The following is a 14,520-nucleotide window of genomic DNA, read 5'->3' as shown; positions in this document are numbered from 1 at the left end:
GAGGAAAATGGGGGTGGCCATCAGACTCAGTCCTGGGCAGGCAGAACTGCCCCCTTCCTCCCTGCTCAAGGCTGGCTTCCTATTGACAGCCCCATCTGAGATCTGTTACTCAGGCAGGTCTTCGTCCCTTCAAGGTGTGCCTGCTGCTGCTGTGCAGCACTACCTTTCTTCATCAGAGTGACATGCAAAACTAAGCTAACTGTATTAGGAGCCCTAAGTCTATGACATCTGCTCCATCACCTTTATCAAGTGACTTGTAATCCCTTTAAAGAATGAAATGAAGTCTGTTTGACAAGCCTTACACAGCAGTGGCTATTAGTACTGTATCTCATGTCAATTTTTTATTAAGTGTGTACACTGTCAGCTTTATTGCATTTGTCTGTGAATGTGTGTGGCTGCCTGTGGCAATGTCTAGTTAAACAGTACTTTACAGCATCTTTTTCTGAGAAAGCCTAGTCACCTGTACAAACCACAACATATTTTTTTTTCCTTCTGTAGCTACTTAGGAAAGCTACAGCTGTGAATCACCAATAATTACGTCAGCTCCAAAGGCAGCAGTGTATCCAGCACCACCGTGTGTCATTCTGTTCCTAACTGGCTCTGGAAATGTTCTTCCAATTTTAAAAATGCCCATGGTGGGGCAAGTAATGAAATCTTTTCATGCATTTCACAGTTTTCTTCACAGAAAGAGAGATCACATTCAGTCTTCACAATTTGTGTTGCTCTGTGTGAGCTGGTGTGTAGCACCCAAATGATGTTTGAAAGGTGTAATAATAAAGTTTGCACTTAGGGACAGTAAATAGTGATCTCCAGTTATTCTGTAGAGACAGTTTCTCTGAAAACTAAGTATCAAATGCCTGAACAAATGGACTCTGGGGTCAGAGGTGTTCACAAAGTCTCTAATGTGGAAGACAAATTTTTCCTCCAGATTCTTAAGCAAGAGGGAGGGTTTAGTGGATGACGAATCAGAACACACACCTAAAATGCAGAATTTATATTCCCAAAACTTTGCATCACTCCTTAACTTCCTATGTTGTGATGCAGCCCTTCTTGTTGGCAGCATCTTGTGTGTCTCCCCCCAGACACAGCGATGCTGCAGTAATGCCAGCTGTTTCTGGGGCTACTGGGAAGTGCTGCATCTGTGCTCAGCCCTCTTCGTGACATGGAGCAGCCACAAGGGAGGAGGTGCTCCTGGGATGCCCTGGGATGGATCATCTGTCTGAGCCTCCACAAGTGACTCTGACCTCCCTGTCTCCAGCTGGGAGACCTCTCAAACTGATGCAATTTAGATTAAAGAAGGCTTGCCCTGGCTTTTGGTCTCCCCCTTGATGGAAGACCAAGCTGTGGGACTCTAGGAGAGGAGACCATGCTCACCACAGACTGTGTTTCGTCCCCACTCTCCTCCAGCTGGAACGAGACCAAATGTTGCATCTGTTCCAATGTTGAAAGTGGTTCATGTTGCCATTAGCCACATTCAGCCCCAGATTGAACCTGGCAAGCAGCTGGCATGCTCAGAGCCAGTTTGCTTGCAGGGGGATGTGTTTTGATGGGAAATGCTGCTGCCTTTGAAATACAGTTCTTAGAAGGAAAGAAGGTAATTCCTCACCTAAGTAAGATAAAGGGCCATTTATTTCTTGGAAGGTGAGAGATGGCTTGTCCTGCATGGCAGCTGGCCTTATCTCCTGTACACTTCTCTCAAATGATCAATTTGCAAGGGGTTAAAATATATTAGTTCAGTTAAAGTAATAATCTCTGCTCAACCTCACTGCAATGGAAGAGGAGGCTCTGCTGCCTTTGCATCTTCATTATAGCAGTAAATTACTCATGGTTCTTGACTCCTTAGTTGAATTTCATCACTCTGGAATGGTTAAACAGCACTCTCAATTTCTTGCTATTTAGCTTTCTTTAAAAAAAAAAATAAAAAAAAAATGAAACTGTTAAAGAATTCAAAGATGTCATGAGAGAGCTTACTTGTCTACTTCCCTTCCTGATAGCTTCTCTCTGCACCCTTCAAAATGAAAAAATAAAGCAAGATTTATTAATAATGCTAAAGCAGTGAGTCAGGACATCTTTATATATTTAAGGTGAAAAGCTATACAAAGGGTGGCCACAGTTCAGGGGCACACAGGGACGTGTTCACTGCTTTTGTCCAAATCTCTGAAGAAAGCTGTTTCTCACCCCAGGTGCAGGAGATCCTGTGGCGTGAGCTGGGGTCACACAGTCAGTCAGGTGGGGTGTTGGCTCTACCTCCTGTACCACTGCTTATAGTGAACCACTTGCCCTCACTGAGGGTGGATTTTGTCTGTCAGTCTTTCACAGAAATCCATCATGGCAGGATTTCCTCGTTTATTCCCACCCCAACACCCATCTCTGCCTGGATCCTGCGCTGTTTCCTTCTTGGTCCATCACCAGTGAGCAACAGGGTTAGAAATCTGTTGGCTTGAAGACCACTGGTTCAAATTCAGAGTATGCTGGTATGACCAAGAAGGAAAAATTACCCTTTGGCAGATCATTCCATCAAAACATACCTTTTATCTGCTTTCCAGTGGCATGCATCAAGGACAATTACAGAAAGAAATCCTGCTGGCACTGGGACAGAAACAGGAGCTTGAACTGTTAGTTGGATTCAGATGGAGACTGGTGTTACACAGCCATGAGTTAATCAAAGTGCTTACAGTGAAACAAGTTTTTCTGCAGTTTAGATAAACACTGGCACATCTGTGCAATCACATTTTCTGGGATTTCAGCTGGCATCATTGTTTTGGGCGTTTCACCACTTTGGCTGCCAGTCTGGTCTCATCCTGCAGTTTCTCAGGCTAATGAGTTTATGTCTGTCAAAGAGAGTGTATGAAATATCTGTCACTGTGCAACGTGGCATGTGTGAAACAGAGAAAATCCCATCATTTCTTGGGATGTGAGTTGTGTGTGTTGCTCTGGCTCCTGCTTTGGCTTGACTGGTATAGTAAGTTAAAAAATCTGCAAACATCATAGGAAGTGCTACAGTCTGCAGAAAGTGCTCGTTTGTTTTCCATTCAGGATGTTCAGTATCAAAGAGGACATGATGCAGCATGGCACTGTGGGAAAGTGGGATGGTCTGCTATGGAAACGAGTGTCCAGGCAGGAGTTACAATTCCATGGAGCTCTGTAGGCATACAGGACTTCAGCTACTGTCCAAGTTTCTGTTTTATAATGGGAATAATCTTCCCTTGGCAGGCAGAGATGTGATCAGGGGAACAAGGAGCATACAACTATTTGGTGGAAATGATTTTAGAGACATCAGAAAAAAAAAGCACTTTGTGAATATACCTGCTAACTGTACTTCCCTTAATTACACAGATTTTGAATACTGTTTTTGCTGTGCTGACAACCAGTGGTTATTTTTCAGCATGTTAACGTCACCCTAATCAAAGATCCTCATCTTCTAGTCACAAACTTGTGGGTGACCTTTTCCAAGACCACATAGTTTATCAGGCAAGATGTTTGAGGCTTTGTAGGTAGTTCATGTGAGGAGAAACACAGAGAGACCTTTGGGTTAGGTTAACTACTCTCAGCCAAGGTTTTTAGTGTTATATTACTGTCAGCCTGCTGCTGTATGCCCTTCTTGGCTTAGGTGAGTGAGAAAGGTCTGTTCTGGCTCTCAAGTACTGGTGGTTTTAATTGAGTTCAAGGTGTAACAGTTGGGTGAGCAAGGGTGAGAACTCTATTATAAATCCTTATTTTCACAAATTGCTTTTGGACACAGTCTGTCAATAGAGATTTTGTTTCTAAAAATCTTTTTCCAATGGAGGTAAGCTGCAAATCAGGAGCTGTCTCTGGGGTTTGGTTTCAGTGCTGCCACTTCATTGAAAGCCCAGGTGTACATCTCAGTTTTGCAGCTGATGTTGGCATTTCTGCTGTTATGTTCCTGGGACTGGGACATTCTGTTTCATTCCCTTTAGTGGCAGTTCAATCTTAATTAATTAAGTGTCAAAAAAAAAAAATAAATTAATAAGGATTGATGAATCCATTCTTGTGTTGTAAATTATTGTCTCCCCAGCTTTCTCCTGTGCCTCTGGTGAGTACCTGGAGATGAAGAACCAGGTGTGCAGCAAATGTGCAGAGGGGACCTACTCACTGGGCAGTGGGATCAAGTTTGACGAGTGGGATGAGCTGCCAGCAGGATTCTCCAACGTGGCAACTTTCATGGACACGGCGGTTGGCTCATCTGAGAGTAAAGCTGACAGCTGCAACAAGTAAGAAATTCTGTTTGCACCTGGGTTAGGCAGCTGTGGGTAAACCTGTGACAGCTCAGTGGCACAAATGACTCATCTAAGCTGTGCAGAGGGTAGCCAGCCCTGCTAATGGCAAACAGGAGTGGTGGAAGGTGAAATCTGTAGCTCCATCTCTTTGCTGTCAACACGGTCTCCTTGGGCTCGTCAGCAGCCAGTGAGTTTAAGAGCAGCCTGGAGCTGCTCTTATTTGCAGCTGGAAAGCTCCAGGGTCATGGTTTAGTAAATGTGGCTAGAAGGTCCTTTTGCAGCCTATTTAGAGACCTGTGGTGCTTGCAGAAGGCTATTTCTGAGTGTAATTTGAAGGTGTATTGAAGCTGTGGATAATAAACCTTTCTTATGTAGGCTGAGTCCTAAATTTTTCATACCATATCCTTTCCCATGCACAGTTTTAAAGAAAAGTATTATATTATTCATGTAACATTTAAAATAGATATAAAATAAAATTATTATATTTACTGTATCTGAAAAATAAATTGAGATCCTGTAATAAATTTTAAAATTCACTGCAGTTTGCTGTTGTGGGATTCTGAGGTCTTTATTATGTAACATGTTTTTGTATAGTAGTGTACAAAATGTCTCCTCGGTATCTGTGATCTCAATTGAGGCTTGTTTTGTTTATGTTCACCAGCTCTTCATGGACGCCTCGAGGGAATTACATAGAGTCAAACAGGGATGATTGCACAGTTTCTCTCATCTATGCTGTGCACCTGAAGAAATCTGGCTTTGTCTTCTTTGAATACCAGTATATTGACAACAACATCTTCTTTGAATTTTTTGTAAGGCCTTTTATATGGTGAATCCAACCTTATATTGTAAGAATTCAACACAGATAAAGATCATTAGCAGCAGCTTTCCCCCTTTTAAGTTCCCTGCATGCCCATAACTTATTATTGCTGAACAAGATAAAAAAAATCTGCTTCTCTTTCTGTCACTTAATACTGTCTTGTGGCATTTATTTAATCTGCAAAACTTAGTCTGAATTAATTCTGTCTGCCATGCACTGGGATTTTTCCATTAGGGGTCATGATTGACCCAGTTAGTCCAGCCTTTTGCAAGACAGGTGTTGGTGGTAGATGTTCCCATTTAGGGGTCTCTGCCTGAAGATGTCTTTGAAGGGACTTGACATTTAAAAAGACTTCTTCCAAGTCAGCAGAGTGTGGAGACCTTTAGTTTTAGGTCAATTTGTGTCCTAGTAATTTAGTAATTAAGTTTAAATGAAAAGCAGGAGACATTCAGGTGACTTTCAGTAGGAATTAGGCTCTGAGGATGTGTCTGTGCTGCAGAGTGGAGCTGCTGGGGATCATTAGCTCTGACATGGGAACAGCCTGGCATGGCCTTGCACTCAAATTGCTGAAACAGCCTGGTCAGCAGTGACCAGAATGGGGAAGGCAGCCCTGCTTTGCACACCTGGATGGATTGGTTGCTGTCCAGCACCAGGATTTGTAATGGGGTGTAGATGTCTCACATTACTGAGGGGGTTTGGAAGGTTCCACCTGTCCTTGTCATGTTGTTCTGCCATTTGGGACAGAAAAAAAATGTAATGGGAACGTGACTCAGGGAGGCAGATGACTGGAAATTTTCAGTCTCCTCTGTTACTGCCCCTGCATCTGTCTGAGAAGCTGTTTTTCATCAGAAAAACACAGCTCATGGCACCTCACAGTAGTGAGAAGTCTTAGCTGCTGTTGGTTAATATTTTTTGGAGTTTGGGAAAAAGTGCAAAGTATCCTTATCCTTAGCAAAGCTGGGAAAGGAATATGAAAATTACCTGTTGGAGACACCTTCATGCTGCTCCATCAGTGTGATAGATTGCTATTGCACTTCAATAACAGAACATGCAGGCAATGTTATTTAGCCACTGCTGTTTTGTGTTAGACTATCCTGCCTTCTTCATGGGAAGAAAGCAGCAGCTATGCTTTCTGCTGTCAGGTGAATGTGCCAGGATTATGAATCCCAGCCCCAGTTGCTTGACTGACTGTCAGATCTGCTCCTGCAATAGATCAAATATATTGTTTCTCTGGGCACTGGCTTTGAAAATGGCTTCTTGATTATTGCTTTTATCCATATCCCACTCATTTGCCTTCTCTGAATTTATCATTCCCTGTTCAAGAAGCAATGAGTGGTGCAGTCCTTTATAGAAATGCCCATGAATTTCTAGTCAGCCTCAGTATTTCAAGGAAACCATATTTAATGCTCCTGTAAAAGTCAATTTTTTTTTTTCCTCCAGCATGCCTTTGTGCTTAAGTATATTTAACAATGACACTAACTCTGGACAGTGGCATTTCAGTGGCAGGTTACTGGGTAGTGGTGAGGTGTTTGATCTGCCCTTCCTTGGCTCCATTTACGTGTTGAAGCCCTTTACACCTGATGAGAAGAGACAATAAATTCTTACCTCCTCTTTGCAGGTGGGAACCAAGACACAAGGGTGCTGTAGCTTAAGTTGCACAAAATAATTAGGGATCTACCTTTTGCACAGGTGCTTCTTCACAGCTCTTTTCTTCAATGCAGTTGGGCTAGGTGGGAATTGAGTGTACAGCTGCTTTGGAAGATGTGGGGTTGCACAACTTATCTCAGACTTGACATGGAGCAGCTTTAAGGAGGATCCTTGACTCCAGGTCAAGTGTCTGAAAGTGTTGAACTGGCCTTTTTCCCTGGTGCAGTAAAAGCTGAATACGTGATCTCGTGCCTAAGAGAGGCACGTACTTTTTCATCTGAGAAGACAGGTATAAGAAGAAGGAAGTGCACCAAACCCTGCTGTAAGGAAATGCTTCTGAGTTGTGCTGGGCCTGGGCAAGGGACAAACAACCTCACACCAGGACAGACACCCCATGGCATGTTGCCTCTCCCTTGGTAGCATTACTCTCATCCCTAGGTCAGGTGGCAGCAGGCCAAAGACAAAGCACATATTGGCTGTAGAGAAAACACTTTGTCTTCCAGCTTTGGCCCATCCACTCCTGCTTCCTCTGTGACCTAGAAGCCTCTGGATTTTAGACAATTAAGCCTTGATAGGCTCAGGAGGAGGAAATAGCAAGACAAGATGCTCAGCATCCTTGTCTGACCCATATAGTGTGAGGACAAGTCTGAGATCATCTCATCCTGCTCTTTTTTGACCATCTGTGTCACAGGGGGCTGTTGGAGGCACTGTTAAGCTGCAGCAGATGTTGAAAGTTTGGGGTTTATTTTGCCACAAGTAAGGCAGCTGTCTAAATATACAGACAAGAGAAACAGAGCTGACTCTTACAATTCACAGAAGTCATTATGCTGATAGAGGGATGCACCTGATAGTAGTCACTGATCTTGTGTTTTTATTAACAGATACAAAATGATCAGTGCAAAGAAATGGAGTCCACAGCAGACAAATGGGTGAAGCTCACAGACAACGGGGAATGGGGCTCTCATTCTGTAAGTGTATGAAAAATCCCTTCATGAAGTTTTTGTCCATTTATTTCCTTTAATTTCCTATGTCCAGACACCAAATACAGGCCAGCTCCTGTGAATGCATTTGAAGAAGCAGAGCTTTCCTAGCACTGAGGGGAAAAGTCATGGAGATCCCCAAGGGGCTGATCCCAAAGGAAATTATATGGATGCAAGACTTTGTATTGATTTCCCTGGGCTTTGAATCAAGTGTTTTATGAGGTTAAATAGATTTATGCAAATCTGCATGCCACAATCACTTTGCATGATTGTAATTGAAATCTTGTCCAACAGTTTGCTCATGAGAACAAACAGATTATTCTCTGTGTCTCGGCAGAGCAGTAGGAGTGGGGTGTGTATGTGGAGACAAGAAGGACAGACATTTTATTCTCAAGTGTGTGCAGAAGAGCTGGACTGCACCCAGCTTCTGCTCCATGGGGCTTGTGTGAAAATCCAGCTGGCAGCACCAGGGTGGCTCCTGCAGCATGGATGTGACCCTGTCCATGTTGGGGTAGGAGCCCTGTGGCTGGCCCCTGACCCGGCTGGCTGAGTTTGCTCTGTGAACAGCAGCTCTGTGCAGACCAGCTCATCAGCTGGGGCTTCCACTGTACCATCATACCCTTGTCCCCAGAGCCACGTCAGGAAAGGCCCAGCACAGCTGGCATTATGCCAGAAGAGAAGGGCTTTTGTGGGCTTAGGCAGCAGCATACTCTCTGTTTTCTGTGGTCTGCTTATCCTCCTGGAGGAGAAACTGTATTCCTGAGCCAGCTGTGGTTGGAGTGCCTGTTAGCTCAGGTGCAAGACAAGTGCAAGTTACACTGGGAGGCTGGAGAGGTGGCTGAGGAGGGATGGGTGGCATGAGCTGAGAGGTGGATCTGAGGCCAGGGCATTGACTTGGGTGAGCTGAGGGCTGTAGGCAGTCTGCATGGGAGATGGTGTCATCTGAGCTCATCATCTGGGGTGTGCAGGTGTTGTCACTGTTTATGAAAGTTGTTGGGATGGCAGGCTGAAATGTAGACACACGAGATAGGTGAGATAATAATTCTGGCTGTCCTGGAGGTTTTTTTCCTGTGCTGCAAATCCTGTCAGGGTATCTCTGTGAGCACAATTTTCCAGCTGCAGTCTCTGCTCTCAGCAGGTGAGTCCTGCTGCACTGAGACTGGTGTTGGGTATCTCACCACATGCAATCTGATGCTTGTTTCAGTATGGTCCCAGTTGCAATGTTACATATGGTAGCTCTGCTCTCCTCAGCCCCTATGGGTAGGAGATGTTTGGGTGTGGGAGATACAATATGCTGTATTTCCACTTTGCTTAATTTTTCAGTGAACAAAAACTGTGGTCCTGCCAGGCCTGTACAACACTGCTTTAAATCACATTATCCTGGACCCTTATGGTTTTAGAGTTTATCCCTTTTCTTGTGTGAAAATATAGAACTTTCAGGTCAGTATCCTGCTGTTGGCAGTAAACATCTTGCACTGGGCTAGTTGATATGGAACAGCTTTGCAGGCCAGGCAGAGGCTTGGTGAGCCTGCTGCTTTTAGCGATGAGAGTGATACTGTAGTTACACAAGTGAGTTGAAGGCAGAAGGCACCCAAACTGCTGCTGGAGTTTTCCCTGCCTTCCTACTGCCCTTGACCTCAGCCATGATGCCACCAACTCACCAGCCTTCCACAGGGGCTGTGCAGCCACTTGCTGAAGCACACCAGAAAACAAGTGGGTCAGGGCAGTCAGAATCCAGGTTGTTTTCTGCATCTCATCTGCTGTTTGCGGTCAGCAGCGAGCAGGAGGGATGAGACTGCTGCTGGAGACAGCCATGGTTTGTGCCTGCCTTACTGGTCATGATACTGTAGTGTTACATGCAGGCAGAGCTTGATTTTTAAAACCTATAAACAAAACTCACTTGTGAACTGGATTTTTGAACTCTGGGTCATGACAAGTTTCTTTATGAAAGTGTATCTCAAGGCTTTAAAAACGAACTGATTGACTATCTCTGAGCGTAAGGCTGGAGATAAAAGCTCTTGAGCACCAGGGTTAAGTGGATAAAGGCAGGAACAGCTTTTTCCAAATTCTGCTTACAACAAGGTCAGAAACAGCTCTTGGTGGTTTTCCAGCTGGGGTGTTGAGAAATATTTTTATAAAGCACACTTTGGCACGCCTCAGATATGTCTGTACAGCATCTGTCTATTGTTTCCCCATTACCTCTTGACCCACTAAACAGCATAGGAAAAGCTGCTAGGATGCAGGAAATCTGAATAATGGAAGTAGGAAATAAAACAATGTCTTGGCAAGGGGATGTTTTCTAACTCACGTGTGTTGTTGCAGGTAACTCTGAAATCAGGTAGCAATATATTATACTGGAGAACAACAGGGATTCTCATGGGCTCCAAAGTTGTAAAACCAGTTTTAGTGAAGAACATCACAATTGAAGGTAAGTAGAATTTGTCTTTGAGGTTTTATCTCACTCTTCTGTCACAATGTTTGCCAAGTGCTATTTCTACTGCTGTGCCTACAGCACTGGAGTGGCTTTTTTTAGTCCCTTGCCCCCTGTCTCCTCCTCTGAAGAACAGAAGAAGAAAAGCAAAACTTCAGTGAAGAAAAGGTGAAAAGTTAGTTTATCTGGTAAATGTTGCCATCTACTGGAGAAGTCTAAATCAGCAAATAGAGAGAAAAAGGAATAACAGGTTTCCTTTATTTGGTATAGAAAGACCATGGTTATTGGTAAGCCTCTCAGCAGTGATAAATGGATATATATCATAACAGTGACAGTTGAATGAATATTCAAATGATCTGTTTTATCTGGAAATGCTCTTCTGGTCCTGGTCTAAGTGTAATAAAACTGGGAGTGTCATATAAGGTCGTTAGATGGGTCAGACTTTCATTGCAGTATAAAGATTGAAGACCTAAATTATAAGTCAGAAAAGCCAAATTGTCTTAAGTAAGTGGTGAAACAGAGTGTGATTTTTATGCTGTTTTATACAGCTGGTTTGCTCTCAGCCATAAGCCCAGGTAGGCAGCAGTTACAGATGTGTCTCTTTCAGTGCTTTACCCAGGATTTTTCTTGCAGGAGTTGCATACACATCTGAATGCTTCGCGTGCAAGCCTGGTACCTTCAGTGACAAACCAGGTGCATCTGGCTGCCAGGTGTGCCCACGAGACACTTACTCTGAGAAAGGGGCTAAGGAGTGCACCAAGTGTAAAGAAGAAATGTATTATGCAGGTACATAAAGCAAATGGGATAAGCAAAACCAGGAAGGTGTGAGTATGCACAGACACTGTTTCAGAAGTGAGAGTGGTTGTATCCAGTAATGATGGTCTCCAGTTGATATGTAAAGGGGAAATGAATGACTTCCCAAAGTATGCAGAGGGCACATAGATACGTAATGGGCCACAGTCAAACGTTGTTAGTGTCATCAGTGTTAACTTGGAGGGATGGAGACCTTTGTGACCTGGAAGGGGATAGTTTTTCTGAAAAGTAGAACAGCTGTGCTGTGCCCTCTCTTGGCAATTTGTGTCATAGGTTGGCGATGACACGAATTTGCTTCATTGCTACCTTCAGCCTTAACATGTTATGAGGAATGTCCTTTGCAAATGCTCCCCCCTGGCTTGCCCCGCCTCGTGTGTGGTTGGAAAATGTGGTGATCTAGTTGCAAAACCTAGTCCCAAAATCCTCTGCATTTCCAGCTATGGTTAGGTGGTGATCTTCAAATGACATGGTCTTAATATATTCTTCACAGTCAAAAGGTCTTCAGATTTTTTCCTTGTAGCAGTTTTAGAAAGTTCTTGAAGAATCAGTTACTGACCATAGCACCTGGTATCACTGATGGTTGCAAATGCTTGGGGACCTGTGCCTGTGCTCACAGTGGGAATGGAAATATTGCAAAATTATCTGGCAAAAGAAAAAATTGGGCCAGCACTGTAAGGAAGTTTCTACAGGATTAGAGTGGTTTTGTTCCTTACCAAATGAGAAAATATTTCCATTATTGGTAAAATGTATAAATTTCTGTTTGAAGGGGTGAGGGTTTGAGGGAATCATAGAATGTTTGGGGTTGGAAAGGACCTTAAAGATCATCTCATTTGAACCCCTGTGCCATGGGCAGGGAATTTTCCACTAGACCAGTTTGCTCAAAGCCCCATCCAACCAGGCCTTTGTTTCTAGGGATGGGATATTCACAACTTTTCTGGCTGACCTGTTCCAGTGTCTCACCATCCTCAGAGTAAAAAACTCCTTCCTAATAATTGTCCCTGTGTACACTGAATCAGTGAATTTCAGTGTGGCAATATAAGCATAACTAGTGTTTTCCCTGTTCCCCTGCTTCATTTCAGAGGAAGGTTCACACAGACTCCATTAAGAGCTTGATTTTTCATGTTCATTGTATAATTTTCTGATGATTCATTTTAAGCTACACATTTCAAGCTTGTTTCATTTGTTTCCAGGGACCATTTGGTAGTTTAATATTCTGTTTTTCACCTTTTCTTTTAGAGGAGGGATCCAGTGCATGCATAGAGCGACCTCCATGCACAAGCAAAGACTTTTTCCAGATCCATACTCCATGTGATAAGGAGGGAAAAGTAAGTAGAAGGCATGATACTCTTTTTAAACTCACTGACCTTATTGCTGTCTCTGCATTTGAAAACAAGGTAGTTCATTTTAGGAATCGGTTTCCCAATTACTTTCCCAGTTTTGCTTCCAGTATTGAATCTGAGGCTTTGGGCTTGTCCTTTGCCTGCCCTCTCTGCAGCCCTCTGTAAGAATCTGCCAGACATGGGACTGCTTAAGGGATGTGTTGTGGTGAGATGATAAGCTCCTTGCACTTGTGCTGGGTCTGATGGGGTCACTGGGGCTACTTCCATACTTCCATGCTGCTGGAACACAGGGTGAAGTACTGTCCCAGGACAAACCCATCTCTTTAGCTGTTTATAATCTTTCTGTTAATAATCTTTAAGCTTGTCATGACTGTCCCAGCAGTGCTCAGGCATAATACAGGTGATACCATGGCCCAGGAGCATTGGATATGACCATCCCTGTTTCAGGTGGAAGAGTGTTTGGCTGCATAGGTGTGATGTGCATCATGTCTCTTGGTTTTAGCATCAAAGAAGAGCCTGTGGTCAGGTAAAATAATGGTAGATAGCCTGGATGTTCACGTGCAGGAGCTTGGCTGCTGGTAATGTCCTTGTCCCATGGGATGCCTCAAATCACCTGGACTCTCAGGACATTGTTTCACCCAGAGACCTTAGATCCACTTGGTCTCTCATAGAGGGATCTGCTAGTGGAGCCTGGCTTTGTCTTAGTAGTCAAGTGGGATTCTGGAGGAATTTGGAGAAGAAACTCCAGTTTACTCCTATAGGAAGCCCATAGAGTTGTGGCCACATGGTCAGGTCTGTTTAGTCTCTTTCCTTTCCCATCTTTTTTAGATCCCATCTCTCAGATGGAATTGCAAATAATCAAATTCCCTAACACCTGTATGTTGCTGGCCTAATATTTGCTGGCAGGATTGAGTATTTTGTAGTCTTCTGATGAGTGAGTTCTAAAATGCAGCTGAGAGCTCGTATGATTTGATAACGAAGCATCAGTGAGATTAGCTCCAGAGCTGTCAGGCTCTGCAACCTGGTCTTGACTCACTGATTTCTGCTCTGTTAATTGTCTCTAATGACTCAAGAAATTAGCAGCAGTGTTCATGGCTACACCCCCAGGTACAGCTTTAATTGCAGCCTCCTGTGGGTTGTTCTCTCACTGCTCTGTGTGGTCCAAGTGTCCCTGACACTGAACAAGTTCCTATTATTTGACCCTTTTCCTGCCTTTTCACTGGCTTTTCCCTTCACAGATGAACATTATTGGAATGCAAAGTGGGTTTTTCTGCAGACACCCTTCAATGCCCAGTTGCAATGACAGCAGCAGGTGTCACAGGCACACAGATACTGGCTGGGTTTTCAGGACTGGTTTCATTTCTCTGCACCTCTGGAAATTGGTTCAGGTTTTCTGTACCCCCCAGCCATCTCTCCATGTGATGCAGCTCAATGAGAGGGCCTGACTCTGCAGTGGCTGTAAAGGACCAGCCTATTGATCCATAGTTGCTAAAATACACCAGGTTTTCACTGAACCTGGTGAGATTGTTGTCTCCCTTCTGCTGTCCTCCTCCATGTGTAGAAGGGACCTCTGGAAATTTATGCACTTTACTTTTGACTTTCCATCTACCTGCTGGTTTAAAAATCCCAAGTTGAATGCTTCAGCCCCAGTCTGAGAAACCCCTCACCACATGACCACAGTCACCCTCTTCTCCCAGCGCAGATGCAGTAGGATTTGTAGGATTCCTGTGGTTTGCAGTGTGTCTGGGCCCTGGGCAACCACGCAGGTGCTTTGCCAGCTCCTGAGCCTTTTATTTTAAATGCTGTGCACCCTGATGCTGCTGAAGCATTTCTAGGGTGATTCTCCAGAACATCCTCCAAGTGTTGAGGAGCACCAAGGACAGGCTGATCCATAGGAAGAGGTGCCAGTGTGGCAGCAGGAGCAGTCCCTCAGTGCCTGAGCAAGGCAGGCAGAACAGACCCTGAGCCAGATTTAACCAAGGTGGCCAGACAAGTCCATGGAGACAGGGCACAAGCAGTGTCAAGCTGGGACATTGTGTCCAAGGGTCAGTGAGGGTTTGGGTCAGCCAGGGAACATGACCTGGCACAGGCATGGCTGCAGCAAAGCACAGGCAGGGATGGGGAGTAAGAGCCTGGGCTTAATTGAGCTGCCAGGAACCAGGGCCTGAGCCTGAGCTGAGGCTGCTTCCAGCTTATTCTTTGAAACAGTTTCAAGAAGGATCAATACTTGGAGTGCTCTGTGTTACCAGAGGGC

At 44.3% G+C, this 14,520-nt stretch overlaps 1 protein-coding gene across 1 annotated transcript in view; it reads left to right on the top strand.

Annotated features, from left to right (window-relative positions):
* ELAPOR2 (endosome-lysosome associated apoptosis and autophagy regulator family member 2) overlaps nt 1-14,520 on the top strand; it is a 94,252-nt gene that overhangs the window by 57,439 nt on the left and 22,293 nt on the right. Inside the window, exons 3-8 of the mRNA XM_005526035.3 lie at nt 4,037-4,232; nt 4,900-5,047; nt 7,584-7,670; nt 10,005-10,110; nt 10,747-10,899; nt 12,163-12,251. Coding sequence (XP_005526092.2) covers nt 4,037-4,232; nt 4,900-5,047; nt 7,584-7,670; nt 10,005-10,110; nt 10,747-10,899; nt 12,163-12,251 — 779 coding nt within the window. The remainder of the gene's footprint in view (nt 1-4,036; nt 4,233-4,899; nt 5,048-7,583; nt 7,671-10,004; nt 10,111-10,746; nt 10,900-12,162; nt 12,252-14,520) is intronic.

Source organism: Pseudopodoces humilis, chromosome 5 (assembly GCF_049639895.1).
Source record: "Pseudopodoces humilis isolate 2021_Gansu_Grassland_sample_001 chromosome 5, ASM4963989v1, whole genome shotgun sequence".
Taxonomy (NCBI): domain Eukaryota; kingdom Metazoa; phylum Chordata; class Aves; order Passeriformes; family Paridae; genus Pseudopodoces; species Pseudopodoces humilis.
The sequence above is the reverse complement of the archived record's forward strand: the minus strand, read 5'-3'. Positions and strand labels throughout refer to the sequence as shown.